This window comes from Aulonocara stuartgranti (genome assembly GCF_965226115.1).
Source record: "Aulonocara stuartgranti genome assembly, chromosome: 7".
In the NCBI taxonomy this organism is placed as follows: Eukaryota; Metazoa; Chordata; class Actinopteri; order Cichliformes; family Cichlidae; genus Aulonocara; species Aulonocara stuartgranti.
In genome coordinates this window covers 22,544,266-22,561,617 of record NC_138945.1, presented here as the reverse complement: position 1 = coordinate 22,561,617, position 17,352 = coordinate 22,544,266, and the positions used below count along the sequence as shown (strand labels likewise).

The 17,352-nt window shown below is 38.0% G+C and overlaps 1 protein-coding gene across 1 annotated transcript in view; it reads right to left on the bottom strand.

Annotated features, from left to right (window-relative positions):
* The window catches only part of astn2 (astrotactin 2), a 298,339-nt gene that overhangs the window by 71,792 nt on the left and 209,195 nt on the right, over nt 1-17,352 (bottom strand). The window contains exons 14-16 of the mRNA XM_082542727.1: nt 7,432-7,556; nt 6,176-6,280; nt 4,827-5,006 (exon numbers count right to left, since the gene is read on the bottom strand). Coding sequence (XP_082398853.1) covers nt 4,827-5,006; nt 6,176-6,280; nt 7,432-7,556 — 410 coding nt within the window. The remainder of the gene's footprint in view (nt 1-4,826; nt 5,007-6,175; nt 6,281-7,431; nt 7,557-17,352) is intronic.

Below are 17,352 nucleotides of genomic sequence, written 5' to 3'. Positions count from 1 at the left end.
GTTCGGAGCCTGAATCAGAAAACCTTTCTTAACAGAAAGTTGATAACCACCATTGTGATACCCATTATCTCCAACTGGGGTTTAATTTTTTGTCATGCCAGCTAATATAAAGAAAGCCTGGCTATGTTGAACTTCCTTTGTAGTATACCCCTGAGTTCTGTTCCCTAAAAAAAGTACCTACAGCTGCATCAAATGCAGTCACGTCTAAAGGATATATACTATACTACCATCGCTAACACTAAACCGCTGCAACACTCATGTCACAGACAAGACAGATTTCTAAAAATACAAATGTTTGCAAACTGTGTTCAAACCTGACATGCTCCATGGCATTGTTTCCTAATGCTTGCCTACTGGTTTCAAAATCTTTGTAGGAATCATAGCTGGCAGGAGCAATTGGAGTAGCACTGCAAGGATAATGATGATCGAAAACTCCAGCATCCTACCCCACACCTGAGTTTGTGAAACCGCGTTGGTTCCCTGTTGCTTTGTATTCTCCAGGTTTTCGTTCAATATTAGATAGCTTGCAACCAGAGTTCTCAGTTGTTGGTAGATAGGACAACAGCCATATGTAATATTTTGCTATTTCATGCACAGTGTCTCCGTTCTGGTCTCCCATCAATTTGTAATTTATTGGTACACCATTTAAATTTATTTAATTTCTGAATTTAATGGTGGTGTGAGAAAGCTGATGCTTTTAGGATAAATAAACAAAAAAAAGTCGTTTTTTGACAATGATTGGCAGGTGGGACGGGGCAGACTGCAGACTCACTCTGTTTTAGCCTTAAAAATATTTTATTTCACAAAGCTGACCTTAACTCTGCACTGGAGCCCTATTAAGCAGCATGAGAATCAAACTGTGTAATAACCAATACATGTTTTTAATATTGCTACATAAGCAAAGAGGAGAAGAAAGTTGAACTGAAGTATCCTATCTAGTCTATCACACTCATATATTTGTGCTGTTACATTTTGGGTGATGTATTTTGGGGCTATGCGTTACCTTAGCACTGATTGATTAAAGACTCTCTCGTCTGCATGTCATCCTTACCATAAATTCTTTTAGTGCTGTACATTAAAGAGATCAATAAAATGTAATTACTGGACATATTCAAGCTGTTTAAAGTAACACAAAAATGCATAAAATGCCAGAAAAATCAAGTGTCCTTGTGTCAGTGTGGTAAACATCAAATTATCTCACATTGTCTCATCTTAATATTATTGTTACGTTTTTGAAGAAAGGTTATTTCCTTGCATATTTATTCAGTAACTCTACTAGGTTGTTATATTGCATTGTTTCAATGAACCAAAAACCAGTGACTTTTAAATTATGTTGTTGAAGGCTATGAATTTTACAGTGTGTTGAGCACATTGTAGACATCTCTGTGTCGTCCAATTCCTGTTTGTATTGTTAAGAATCTGAGTGCAATAAACATTTATGAAACGAGCAGATAAAATGTCTGCAGTAGTGTCTTTTTGTGTATTTTAGTTGAATGTGAGTGTGCATAATTTTTCAGTTTCTCTCTGGCTGTTATTAAAAGACATGATTTTAACCTTTTTTGTCAATGTAACTGATTAGCTGATTACTTCATTTACATATACTTAGATGCAGGTAATGGTGGTTGATGAGGACAAAAGTAGTAACACTGACAATTAAGCCATAATACAGGCAATCAACCCTATCAGTGTTTTAAGCTGTCAGAATAATGTGGCAGGATAAAGGGCACTTTATTTCTTACCTAAAATGTTGTACAAGTAAAATCTAGTTAACACTCTACACACAGCTGGAAGTTATGAAACACAAACTTAGTTGGTGCTTCAAGTGCATTGCTGAAGAACATCACATTTTATGGTCTTTATTAAGCATAAATAAAGTCCATAAAGTAAAATGGACATGCTTTTTTGAAAAGTCTCTCATACTTTTGTGACACATATATTTAGATTTGGGTTAACACGTTTTTGGACAATAACACAATTTTCATTTTGCCACTGTATACCAGCACGGGTAATTTTATTCAACATGTGATTGAAATGCAGCTGTAATTTTAGGGGTTTAACAGAAGTACTGCATTAACCATTTTACATAATTATTTATACTTAGTCCCCCACTTTCAGAGGCTGAAAAGTAACTGTTTCTCCATTATTCTTTCATTGAAAATGAAGGAGGTGATCATTAGCCCGAAATCAGAGAAAAACTTTAGGAGTGGCCAGATCAGTCTGGTGCATTTATAAAAGAAGGATTGCACTGGTCAGCTCAGCAACACAAGGGCCCGAAAGACCTTTTGGTGACGTGAAATCAGCTGAAATCGATGATCATAATTACTTTCCTTGGTTGAGAAAAAAAAAACCCTTCACAAAATCTAATCATGTCACAAACACCCTTGAGAAGTAAAGGTAGCATTATCAAAGTCTACAATCAAGAAACACCTTTATAAATGGCAATACAGAGAATGTATAAAAACATACAAATCATTGGTTATAATCATGAACAGGAAGGCCCAAAAAGGCGCTTCTCAGTTCTGATGAAACAGAATAATGAAACCAAGATTATCTTGTACCAGAACAATAGGACAGAAAAGCATGGAGAGCGAGAGAAACATCTCATGATCTGATGACCATAAAATATCTGTGAAACGTGGTGGAGGCAGAGCTGTAGAATAGGCCTGTATGGCTGCCAGTGGAACAGGGTCATTCCACTGGCAGCCATATTGATGATATGACTCCTGATGGAAGTAGCAGGATGAACTGTTAAGTAATTATTGATCCCGTGTTGAATTTGTAAGTTTGCTCTCTTATAAAAAAGTGAAAAGTCTCGAATGTTTTATGCTAATTTCATTTTAATGGAGAGAGATTAACCAACAATCTGGAAAATATAACTTACATAAAAGTTAGAAATTTATCTGTGTCACTGAGCATTTGATCTTCAAGAAAAACATTACTTAGTGCTTGTTGGAGAAATCCTTGTTGACCAGCACAGCAGTAAGACATTTCTTGTAGTTGGTCATGAGGTTTTCACACATCTTAGGAGGGAATTTTCATTGTTCTTTACAGAAACTCTCTAAATCAGGGGTGTTAAATATGAGGCCCAAAATCGGCCCAGAAAAGATTTGCTGCCAAGTGGGCTGCCCCACGAAGAAAGTGTAAACGAGTGCATTTATTTTTTTCCTATTGATAGACCCCCACTCCCCAATGCCATCCATAATACACAAAGTACAAAGACATTTTCTGTGAATTAATGAAAACTTTATATTCTAAATTTATAATTAAAGGACAGTGAGCAATTACCTGCCAGAACCTTTTTTCTGTAATTATACACATTGATCATATCACTGGCCCACTTCTCATCAGCTGTATGCAGCCTATGATGTTTGACATCGAGTTTGACGTGTCTACTCTAAATCCTTGAGGTTTCGTGGCTTAGTAAGTTGAAGTTCCCTCCACAGACTTTCTACAGGACTAAATGCTAGCCACTGGCTAGCCCACTCTATGAAGTTATGTGCTTCTTCTTTAGCCACTCTTTTGTTGCCTTAGTGGTTTGTTTTGGGTTGGAAGCCCGATCCACGACCCGTTTTCAGTGTTCTGGTAGAAGTAAAGATGTTCTCATCCAAGACTGTGTTCTTTGGGCCTTTTGTCTTCCTCCAAACAAGCTGGGTCAAGCTGATGCCAAAGAGCTTGATTTTGGTTTCATCTGTCCACACCGCTGGTGAACTTAAGATGGACCTGTACTTGTGCCTTCTTAAGTATGGGATCTTGCAAGTGGTGCAAGATTTTAGTCCATTGAGGCATAGTATGTTACCAGTCGTGTTCTTGTGAAATGATCTGATCTGTTGATATTCTGTCTCCATTAAAATGAAACTAACATAAAAACGAGAGACTGTTCATTTCTTTGTAAGTGAGCAAACTTAAAAATTCAGCAGGGGGCCACTGATACTCTCTGTTATATTGATACTCCCTCCTAAATACTCTCTGTCCTGATTAAGACAAATGCTGGAAGCTGATCGGACAGCGGTTCATGACCAGTTAATAACCCAAATAATACTGCAAAAACAACCCAAGAGATTTTCAAGGCAAGAAATATTGGGATATAAAATGTATAAAAATGGCTCTAATTCCTGAACAGTTAATGCAATACTTTTATTAAACCCATTTGAATTAAAGCTGCAAGCCTCCACTTCAATCACATCTTGGCTGTTTGATTTAAAATCCACTTTAATAGTGTACAGAGGAAAAATTATTTCACTGTCCAAATGCTTATGGACTTTTCTACTATAAACGTTGCTAGAATTGAAAAAAAAAAAACACTATCTTGTTATATTGCTCTTTGTAAGGGGGAGGGGGGGATGTTCAGCAGTCGACCTCTCTGACCCATAATTCTGTCTTCTTTTTATTTTTAGAGCCAATAAACCTCACTGATCACCCAAACTAAATATCACTATTTGGGATCACTAAAAAGGTTAACAAGAACACAGTTAAAAAACAACAGCACTGCAAATGCCAGATGATGGATGCTTTTAAATTAACACGGTTATCTTGAATTCAAGTAATTTAACCGAAGGCTGAATTAATTAAGGATGGGCTCTTTATACACAAGTTAAGTTTCTATATTCAGATAAAGTTTAGACCCATGTTTCTGTTAACACTAGGGCTTAGTTTAACTCTGTTCACACCACAGGTTCACCCTTTATTAAAACATGGTGTCCTTTTTGTAACTATAAGTTATCTAAATGATCCCTGTGTTGTATATGAGGCAGGCATTTTCATATATTACTCCAGAATTCAGCAATCAGATATTTTGGGCTTTAATTGCTAACTGTTAGCATACTCACCTTTCTGGTACTGCAGCCAGAGCTGCTGCTGGGCCTTCTTGCTGGGGAAGTAAATGCTGCAGCTGAGCTCAGAGCCATACAGGGCTTCAGACACATAATGGCTGCCATATTGCTGAAGAAAAGCCAGCAGCTCGTCACGTGTGCTCTCTGTTGACAGTGTCTTCAGCACCTTAGAAAAGCCTAAAAAGCCAAGGACGAGATGAGTGAATTCTTGTCCAAATAGGTGAAAAGGATAGACTGGCCAGTCACAATATTAAAACTACCTGCCTAACATTGTATAGGTCCTTTTTGCGCAACCAAAGGAAGTCTGACCTGTCAAAGCATTAACTCTAAAAGGCCTTTAAAGGGGCTCTGAGGTACGACACACAAAGCAGATCCTTTAAGCCCTGTAAGCTGTGAGGTGCAAGGTTGGGTTTTTTTCAGCACAAACCACATATGCTTTTAAAGCTCATGGCATTGTTACCTATTATAGGAACTACACAGTTGCAGAGAAGGGGCTGCATGGATTGCAACAACGCCTGGTGAGTGCTGCATGTCAAAGTAACATCCACATAATTGCCAGACCCAGAACACTGGCCAGAGCATCATTCTACCTGCCTCAGCTTGCTTTCCTGCTGTAGTGCATCTTGCTGCCATCTGTTCCCCACGCAAACAACGTGGGCACACACACACACACACACACACACACACACACACACACACACACACACACACACTCCTCTGTCTACATGGACACCCCAGGCTACTGCCACTGCTCCATTGTTCAGTTCTAACACTCACATGTCCATTGTAGACACTTCAGCTGTAGACATTCTGAGCAGCCCGTGAGTATGCAGCCACACAAGCAGCAACCTTCACTGCAATGTGTTTTATGACACTTTTCTGTCATAGCCAGCATTAAGGTTTGCAGCAATTTGCGGACTCAGACCACACAGGATAGCCTTCACTCATCTCACATATTAATGAACCTTAGGCTGGTTCACTGGTTGTCCTTCCTTTAAACAATGCAAGTGGGAAACACATGAGCCATGTTGTACATCCTCTGATCTGATGGTCTAGCTATCACAATTTAGTCCATGTCAACTTGCTCTGATTCTTACAATTGGCCATTTCTTTCCAAAAAATCTATGTTAAAACATTTTTTCTACTTGATGGCTAATATATCCCCCCATTTGACAGGTTCTATTAAAAATATAAAATATAATAAATATAAATATTTATTTCCAAATAACAACCTCAAAAGATATCTCAACTAATAGCTAGGTGATAGCATTGAAAACATGCTCTTATTCATCAGTTTCTTATATTCTGATGGCGGGTGATCAGAGTTTTATTATTCAGACACTGACCTGTAGCTAGGGTAATAGAGCTGAGTTTGACTTTGTACAGATTGCTGCGCACTCTCCACTGCTGAACCATAGGGTACCCAACAGCCTCGCTGAACTGGGCATCCCCTAAGGAAAAAAAATGTGAACAAACTGGTGAATTTAAGACAAAAAGATATCAAAAGGTTTACAGCTACAACAAATTTAAAACTAATTATAATTTTCAGAATTATGAAGACATACTGAAATTCAAAACAAATGAACAAATTAAATCTATCATTTCATTTGTACAGTTTATTGCACAACCATTGTTATCCATTACTGTCTTAACACCATTTATTATCCCAGCCCATATCCCAGCTGCTCCTGGATCAATGGTGATATATAGAGCAGCTTGAACTCCAATTGGATTGCTGACATTAGAAGTGGGAGCAATCTTGCCTTTCCCTGCAATTCAATTACCAAACTTTCACTTCAGTCTAGAACTAAATAGCCTCAAAAGTGAAGAGCAAGGGGGGAAAACAATAAACTGCTTACGGGAACCTTGATCCTGTGCCTTTGAAAGGCGTTTTACACCTGAGACATTCATGCACAGTGAAAAAGGGTAATTTTAGTTTGTGTGCATCTGTCCAATTGTTGTGAAAGCAGAACCCTCAGTGAAATATCTCAGGGGTCACTTTGGACCAAGTGCCAATTTAGCTAATGGAAGGATTAGGGAGCAGAGGTTCAAGACCAACATTTAAGTGAATCAGTCCCCCACAGAATAGGGTTGAAAATTAAATAAATACATAAATAAACAATATACACATTTTATAAACCCATATATTTAAATAGTGTTTATATATAGTTAGTGTGTTTTGGGGCATCTATATGTGTAATTTGCTCTGCATGTGCTCACATTTTAAGATATATAGGGGTATTGGCCTAGGGGTATAAAAGAGGATTTTGTGATCAAACCACACCTTCTTATATAATATTAGATGATCTTGTGCCCTGGATTTCACAAAACAGACGCAAATACAAAAGAATAATCTACATACTGAGATTTGTGGATTTGAATATTTCAATATAAATCTTTTGTATCTTCTTGATCCTGGGCCTTTCAAATAAGAAATTGTTGTGTGGGTGCTATATTTTTTTTTTAACTTTCTCAAGCAACAGGCTAAAATGGGATAACAGAAAGCTATTCCTAGCAAAAAGTGCAATAAATCCAATGCCTTTAAAAGAAAAGAGAGACACGAGAAGAAAACATATTCCCAAACTTCCTCAAATGTTCTCACCTGTGAGTAGCTGCAAGTTGGGCAGGGGCTCTGACAAGACTCCTCGACACTGTTCCTCTACCGGTAAAGGAATAACCATGAGACCATCAGCAAGCTGAGGAAAGTCCTTAATAAAATTATTGTCCCTGAGAAAGAAAAAGAAAGACAGAAAGAAAGAAACTTTAAGTATCTAAAGGAATCTAAAGGTTATGTTTAACAGTCAAGGAAGCAGCTGAACCTCATGAAAACTGACTGCAGCTCAAAGCATCTGCAATCCTGGCATGTTCCAGTACCTTGTCCAGCTGCTAGTGTCCTATATCATTCAGCGATTGGGATTTGGGGATTTACTGTCTCGTGAGTTTCTTCCATGATAATATTTTATGTGCTTTTGGAAAAGGAGTTCTCTCCTCTCCTCCTCTATGCACAGGTAAAAATAAAGGTGTTCAGCTCATCGGTTCCTTATCTTAGATGTGATCAAAAAGTTCTGGGAACAGGGCCATAAAAATCAAAAACCCTTAAAGGATTTAAATTTGGCTTATCTCCAGTACAAGGTCATATTTTTTCTGCATGTCCAGACAGTTTCCAGTGCGCCTTTTATCTTTAGAGCTCTCCTGGGAAGCCCCTACATTGGAGGACATCAAGCACATTTTCCAGACACACAAGTAACAGAGGACACAGTGGGACTTCCACAGAGATTTTAAAAATACCAGCTGCACTGAAAATAGTCCAAAGACGATGAGCTTAAACAGGAGGGTGGCCAAATATAAATCAGGTAAGGTTTTTGAATTTTTATGGACTTGTCCCCGTTAACTTTTTCATCTATTTTTTTGTGCACTGTACGTCATAGTGAAATGTTTAAACTATAAATGTAACAAGAATCTTTTTGCTTCTTTTTTTTTTTTTTTTTTAAATCTCAGTAATCTCTTTCACCTGTGAGTAGAGGAAATTCCTAGAAGGCCCTGCAAACAACAACAGAATGGGTGCAAAAGCAAAATATACGTGCAAATACAACATGTGAATGCATGACGCTTAGAGGCGCAGTAAAAGCCACAGTTGTGTCCACCACCTCGAGGGCAAAACAAAGAGCAGCAGGCGAAGGTAACAACATAAAAATCTTTTTCTCATTTTTGGTGAAGATGATAAGTACATGAAAAAAAATGATAATAACAACTGTCAATAGTACAGAAAGCCACTGAGGTCATAAATCATCTCATTCTCCCTGCTGTTCGACACTTTAATAACGCCAGCTGGCGTTTAAAAATACCATTTAAAATGGCATTTGGCATTTATAAACACCATTCGATGTTTTAATATCACCAGCTGCCATGTATAAACGCCATTCTTGCCATTTGATATTACCGGCTGCTGTTAATAAACGCTGTTGCAAACAGCACTGGAGGACATACAAACACCTCTGTGCCAAGAGAGCAAACGTTAATAATATAATGCCAAAGCTGCTCGAAATTCGAGGCTAGCTAACATACGGTCCAAAGATGTGTCTGTCACGCTTTATCTTAAGGCCCAGACACAAAATTAATGTTTGGAATTGGTTTTTACTGGATGGCATTTTAAAATGTGACATGTTTCAAATAGTTTTGGCAAAGGAGGTTTAGTGTCTTACAGCAAGTTTCCTAGGCAGGTCTCTTTCGGTACAATTTTGCGTAGAGTCTGATAAAGTAACTCTAAGGTGTGACACAAATACTGAGGTTGAAAAAAAACCCCACGTAGACATAAGTACCAAAGACATGAGACAAGATGATTTCTGATTTTATGGCACTGAAACTGAAAATTCTGCCTCCAGTTCAAGTTTATGTTGACTTAATTAACTAACTTCTACTACTGCATAGTGGTTGCTAAACCTTAGAAAAGTAGAGAGCCAGCCTACATCCAAATACCCCCATCAGAAAACCTCTTGCTTTCTGTGGGGTTTGCAGTGCAAGACTGCCTACTGGCAATATTATTATTTGAAGAGCATAAAATGTGGAACTGCAAGGAGAATTAGATGAATTATGACCTTAAACAGTGACGTTTGTGGGTCGGAGGTTAGAAGATAAAGAACCACACACTATTCTATAGGGACAGGCAACAAAAAACATCCATAAATGCACACATTTTCAAAAACCTTTTTCCATTTTCATTGATCTGCTGATCTGCACCTCTATGATATTTTTCAATGGAAAAAAAAATACTTGGGAAAAAATATCATTAAGCCTACATGTAGAGATATAAAACAGAAAATGCTGTGATGCATTTCTTTCAGTAGCTAGGCCATTGTGGTAGAACTGGAGGAGCCTTGGTTCATTTACTGTCAAAAAGATGGGTTGTCTTACTGCATCCTGAAAGCATGGAAGGCTGCAGCAACTTATTTCCTATAATCCACTTTTATAGGACCAAAACTCAGAGCTCAGACCTTGTGTGATAGAAACCCTAGGGCTTGGCTTGATTATTCTTGATATAAATTTTTTATCTTGCTTCTCTCTTTCTGTCCTACTCCTTTCTTTGTCTAATCACAAAGCCTGTTAGATGCAATCACTGCGAAAATGGAGGGGTGGAAGGAACAACTCAAGGGCAGAAAATGAGAACAAAGAGAGACAGAAGAGGTGTAAAGACTAACATAGTTTATTCTCAGAGAAAACATATCGATTGCTAAACTATATCAGTCAGTTTCATCCAGTGGCTCATGGGACCTAAGGTAAAGATCATGTATACCTTTTTGGATTTTCAAGCCCAGATTTGCGCTGCTCACTATATCCATTCAGATGGTTCAATGTACAGATGACCAAAACAAACAAACAAAAAAAGGTGGGATCAAGACTTTTAATGGACACCTGGATGGATATAAAAAGTTAAATGTTCTTAAACTTTCTTTTTCAAATTCCTTCCTTGAGGGAAAGACAAAAGGAACAGATGTCATACCAACCTCAAAGGTAGATTCTGGCATCTGCACAGGTAAGTAGGTGAGAAAGCAAATTCAGAACTGACAAAATGTCAGACTTCAATTTACCTGGTTTTAGCTTGACTGCAGTTTCTCGGACTGTGTTTATGTGTGTCTGTGTGTACGTGGCAGGAAAGAAACTTGAAACATTTATTCTGCTGACAGCTCATTACAAGAAGAGACATTTATTTGCAACGCTACAACCCAAACAAACCAGGGTGGTTAACAAGATGAGCCAGTTGCTTGTCATTCTAGAAGGATCATCTTCATCTTGCACAAATGGCTCCACTCATGGCACCACTGCTATGGCGAACTTATCTTACTTAAGACTGAAAAATTACATCTTATAAACTGACAGGCAGCTTATGCAACGAGCAACAGACCTAGCGACAAATGTGTGGATGCTAATGTGCGCGCCAGCTCACTGATGTTGCTTCCTGAGACTAAAATGAGATAAAGTCGAGATTAACGCTAATTGTTTCCTACACCTGTGCTTCTTTTTGTTGTTGCTGCGTCTGAACTTAAAATGCTTTCAGAAAAAGTCTACAGAGGACTGTAATAAAGCATCGACTATAACGGGCCTTAAACAACACAATGATTTCACTAATAAAGACTTTTTTTCACTGAGGACATTTTGACTTGCCACGCTTAGAAAAGCACAGGTGGAAATGAGTGACTGCTGATTTGCATTCAGCTGCTCTGGTTCAGAAGCTTGTTACAGTGTGTACAGACTCACCTGCCACTCTGTCAGTCTGTCATGGCTAACTGGGAAATTGGAACAGAACAGAGCTATCATTAATGCTATTTTTAACACACGTGCTGTCTGCTGCAAAGAAAAGTAATGAAAATAATAAAAATAATAAATGTTTCCTCGTCAGATTTCTAATAACATTACTGACATTCAAAATGTCAGCTACTCGGAAATAAAATACTAGACTGAATGTAGTCCATCTGATTACAAGAGCTCAGATTTCTTTTGTTTTTTCAGTAGAGGAACTTTAGAACTCACTAAAGTGAACTTAACATTACAAAGTACTTTGACTGACGCGCAAGTAAAATCTCCATATGTAAAATATGCCTGCTTGTTCAGGATTTTTAGCCAACTAAAGTTACATGACTCACATGCAGCTTTACTACTGCAAGCAACCCACCGCACACCAGACTACATATGTGAGTACGGGCTTGCTGAGGAAATGCTGGCAAAGTTGTATATTTACTCATGTTTCATTCAATACCCATGTGTCTTCATTAAGGGCAGTGGACACTAGACTCCCTTTTGGCCAACCAGGCCTTCTATCCTGCTTGAGTCTACAAATGGAAAATGCTTCCCATTTGAATGAGAATCTCCAAATTACAAGCGTATGAAATGAGTAAATAATTAAAATATATGGTCGAATAACATCTTTATAAGACCATATATCTATCTACGAGACACTTTACATACAGATGTCCTTATTTATTTATTAATAGTAGAATCAGTGTCAACATTTAATAGTCCAACAGGATAAGTGGCTACAGCTAATTAATAGAGGGATAGCTGTTTTTCTTTTTGTGTCTTTGAATGTTCATCTTTCACCTAATTTCAGATGGCTGTGTCTATTTGTGCTTTCCCACATATGTTTGAGTGGGTATATTTATTTTGACTTTGTGACTGTGTAACTGATATTGAGTGGTACTTACGGAGAGATTGTTCAGGATAATTGGCTCTTGTGCAGTTTAGAATAGAAACCTCATTCCCACATCTAAACACTGATCAGCAAAGTTCAACCGCATTCACTTCATCTTAACTACAATGAGATTTGCCAACAATTCATTACCTCAGATTAAAGAATCGTATCAACAAGAATATACTTTAGGTTAACGATGCTTTTTAAAGCTGCAATTATTGGGAAAATCACATCAGTCCCTTCTTGTTCATTTTTGCTTTTTATGTTGAAGCACACCAGTATTGTACATGGGAGCTTTTGGTTGAATTGGAGGCTTACTCCAATGATTTCAAGTGCCCACTTTGACACTCAGAACTCCATTCTTATAATCAGCCAACCGGCTGCCCGCCAGTCATAAACCCACCATATGCTCCCATACGGTCCTTCTAAAGATGACTCAACCTGCCTTTGAAACAGCTTCCCTAACAATGACAGGACCTAACTGTTTCAGCAAATTGTAAACCTTGCAGGATGGTCTATTCCACTCATTTAGAAGCTGCTTTTCTGGACTGACGCAAGCACTAACAAAGACACCCTAATTCCCAGAGGAAATGAGTATTGAATATATATACAAATCCTTGGTGCTGAGCTCACAAAGGCTATAGCCTGATTATCAGTGTCTGTTCTAGCTCAGCTGCTAATTGAGCATGTGTAACCATTTTGGGTCAAAGCTGAAAGAGCACTTTAAAAATGCGTTTACAGGGCACACTCTGAATGGCCACTTCAAATCTTGCAAATCTTGCTTTCACCATTCCGAATAAACAAATGAAATCAATACACTAAAACTGATTTAGCAGGCATGTAAAACGGCATCATAAGCGAAGTCACATAAAGGCTTATCAAAGCATTTGAGATTTTTAGTATAAAAAAGACAAAAACATATTAAATGCCAGCTGCATTAAAAATGCTTGAAGATTTGATGAAAAAATGTTACACTTGCAGTGATAAGAGTGATAAGAGCAATTCCTGTGCATGTAAAAAGGAGTCTGGTATGGTATTTATTAACTATGGGATAGTTTATAAAAAATAAAAAAATAGTAAAAATAGCTAGAAAAAATACATTGCTGAGGTAAAGGCAAAAATATTTCCACATCCAAAGTTTAATATCAGTCTATTACTATTTAATAGTCAAGTTCCACTTATACTGTCCTGTGTAACGATCCAGCACTAAACATCATCCTGCCACACTTTAATGACCACTTACAGAGAAACACTGGAGTAGAAAAAGTGCTACATACTCTGTTTATGCATTTGTGAACGTCAAATAGTCTGAGCTCTGTACTGTAATAATCAATAAACACTGTATAGATGAAAAACTATTAGGAAAAGGAGGAAAAAACACAATAATAATTTTTGCCACTAGAGGATGCTCTGTCTCTGTGTGAAAGCAAGAGACAGATATCTAGTGGTATGACCCAATGTACATAGTTTAAGTATTTATGTGTTTTTGTCCCTGCACATTATTGAGTAGTCTGCAGGAGACTTTATTCTAATGTGCTGAACATTAACAAAAAAAAAAAGTATAAACAGCTTCTTCAGCAGTCGTTTTCAGCAGTAATAACCAGTTGTACGCATTATCGTCACATTACACAAAACACTGCCATATGTGAAAGTACAGGTATTTGTAAGTATGTAAGATTCACAAAAATGCAGGATTTGAGGGGTCACAGTGCTGGTTCTGATCTTCTGGACTGCAGTTCAGAACTAAAAAAAAGTAAAAAATGAGAAAAGAAGAGTTCGACCTGAGAAAGGGTTGACGAGTCGTGACAGGGCAGTGATGGTCAATTTACCACAGAGAAGGAAGAGATGTTAGAGCAGGGGGGTTGGTAGAATTGCAGGCTAACAACAGTCTTTTGATCTCTATGTAAGCAGCTACTGGGTGCCAGCACAGTTCAGATAGGGGGAGGGTTGTGTTGGAGGATTTATGGAAGCTAGGGACAAGTAGGGCTGCAGTATACTGGGTAAGCTGAAAGGGTGTCAAAGTGGATGAAAGAACACCAGGAAGGAAAAAGGAAAATACCTTTACCTGACGTATAGCAGGAAAGAGTGATTTATTTGCTTGACAAAAGGAACATTTTAATTTTCATATTAAAAAAATCCAACAAAAAACAAAACGCAAACACAAGAAGCAAGATGCACGTCACCAGGTCTTGTGTCTGAGTCTGATATTTACTGGAAGTAGAAGAAAATTAATAAAACCAACCAAAGAAAAGACTTGCACTGGTTTTTCTAAGACAACTCTCTACATGAACATCATCTCTTGTTGCTAGTGTTTTGATAGTGTTTAAGATACACAGTTGGGTCAATAGGCTTTTTGGACAATAACAAAGCTTCTGTATTTTATACATAGTCTCCCATTTTCAGAAGTTTAAAAGTAATTGGACAATTGACTGATAAAACGTTTCATGGCCAGATGAAGCCTCTTCATTCATTATTGCACGGGAAATTAAGCAGATAAAATCTTGAATCAATTCTAAGTCTTGAACTTGCATCTTGTAGCTTTTCAATGGAACTTTCAATGTAAGGTCCATAGAGATGTCAAGGCAAATAAAAGAGGTGATCATTAGGCTGAAAACCCCAAATAAACCTATCAGTGAGATTGAAAAAACTTTAGGCATGTATGGCTGCCCAATGGAATGGGTCATTACTGTTTATTAATGATGTGGCTACTCAAAGAAATTGCAGGGTAAATTTGGAAGTGCACATGGCTGTGTACTCTGCTCCCATTCAGCCAAATGCAAAACTGATCGGGCACTGCTTCACAGTGTAAATGGATAAAGACCCAAAGCACACTGCGAAAGCAACTCAAGAGTTTCTCAAGCAAAGAAATGGGGTATTCTTCAACAGCCAAGTCAGTCACCTGCTCTCAAGTCAAGTCAATTTTATTTATATAGCACATTTTGAAACAAGAAGAAGTTGACCCAAAGTGCCTTCCAAACCATTAGAGCATGCTTTTCAGTTACTGAAGACAAAATTGAATCCAGAAAGACAGAAATAAAATTCACTAAAGGCCTAGGAGAAGAAGAAGAAGAAGCACAATATTTGGTGATGTCCAGCTGTTTTAGATTTCAGGCGGTCATTTAGTTGATGAAGTATTAAAAACAATCTTTATGTTTAAAATGATGGTAGTTTGTTCAATTAATGTTGAACACGTAAAAATGTATAAAACACCTGAACCCTAAAACAATTAACAATGAATGCTTTTGATAAAAATCTAAAATTTATTTACTGTGGCCTGACAGAAAGATGGTCCTGGACATCATGTGCTTACGTGGCTTCACTCTGAGTATATTAGGTTAACTGGTGAGTCTAAATTGGCCGTAGGAATGAATGCGAGCATGAATGGTTATGTCTTTATTTGTGTTAGCCCTGTGTTAGACTGACAGTCTGTCCAGACTGTATGCTGCGTTTGGGATCGGGTCGAGTTCCCCGGTGACCTAAATTAGTTTAAGCAGAAGAAAATGGCTGGATGCATAGATAGTTGGATGGACTTCATACACAACTTCACATCTAGTTTTTGTGGTGGTATAAAGATGCAAAATTACCAAAAAATGTAATTTTTCAAAAACTTATGGACCTAATTGCACAACATGCAACTGCCACTGGACAATACAAGTTGTGCTCATGTGGCATGGTCTCGCAATTTCTCTCACCATTCTCAGTGTTTTTGTTGTAAATAAAGAGAGTCTGAAAACAACTGACAGAAAATATGACATCCAGCATAACACAGCATGCTTGTAATTTCTATGGCTGCCATGCTGTTTGGATTTATCCATAAATGGGATAATTACCTAGTGCCTGAAAGAGGAGTGTGAAACGAATGGCATTCCAAACAAAAGAAGAAGCCTCTTGTTCGAAACAATTGTCTCTGCCACAAAATACACTTTAGTATGACAATATGCAAAAAAGTCAACTGTACAACAAGACTGAAAACAGCAGCTAGCCTCTTCAGTGTCGATCCAAAGTCATTATATATCACCATGCAGAGGTTTTGTAGCATGGGGCAGACACCCCACGCTGCTGTTCATTTGATTTAATAGAATAGCCTACCTTTACTGTGGATAGAGTAATCCATGTAACTTACTGCAAGATAGTTTTTAGCCACTCTTTTAATAATATAGAAAAGATGGAGGATGTTTCATTCATTGCTAAATGAACATAGCTGAATTATGCCAGTACATCATATAACTTCTGAATTAAAATTTTTATGTATCCTCTCACAGTATCAATCGACCTTTCTATTTTCCAACCTGTTCCCTACCACTGCTTTGAAAACGCCGTCACATTTGCCCTTGAGAACCATATCCGCCAATTTGTTGAAATGCACAATCAAAGATTTATGAAAGCTGGGTATGTAGACAATCCAATTGCATGTAATGTGCTTAACAGCTGTAATATCTGTTATTTGAATAAACACTTGCTGCGAGTGGGCCAGACAGATGAGTCATAACAAAGATAAAGCACCCAGCGTCACTAAGGGCACAGGCCCCGGATGAAAAATTAAACAGTTATTAAGGGGCAATATCAAAAAAGGCCAATTTGTAGTGTAATAAAACAATCAGAGATGTTTATCTTGAGAGTTGTGTAACAATCTCTTATTACATCTGCAGCCACAGCTCAGTTGATAAATGATTCCACTGAGGGGAGGAGATGTGGTGACTTGTCATGGCCAATATTGATTAAGCTGGGGAGTTGATGCTGTGAATGAAGCAGCCTTGAAGTAGAGTGGAGTTTGTGTGAGTGTACGTGAGTGATTGTATGTATTTGTTTGTGTAGGTAATTACGTATATGCAGCCACATGCTGAGGCTGGTGACAACAAAAAGTGTTACCAGTGAGTCCAAAATGGCACCAGTCAGTGTTTTTTGTCACTCTCGCTTCCCTTCAGTCACACACACTCACACACAGCAGCAAGCACAGTTATATGTAGGCACGACACATAACCGCTCATCCTCCCTTTCATTCCCCTGAGTCGTGTATACAACTGAAATACAATGTGAGTGCGCGTAGATTTTTTTTTCTTTTTGTACCTTGATATCTCTGTTGGCCTGCTTTAGGAAATTGTAGAAATGAACTCTGGTGGCCAGGATCATTACCATAGAGATGAAACTCGGCAATGCAGAGTGAGGGGGCATACAGGCCAGTTAAGTGTGGAACTGATTAGAGCCACCACAGCTTTTCTAATTTTATATTACTTGCACTTTCTCACTTGCTACAAACCTCCCCCATTTGTGTCTATCCATTGTAGCAAACATCTGCCTCTCTATCTCCCTTACTCTTTCAGTCTCCATATTTTTCTTTTC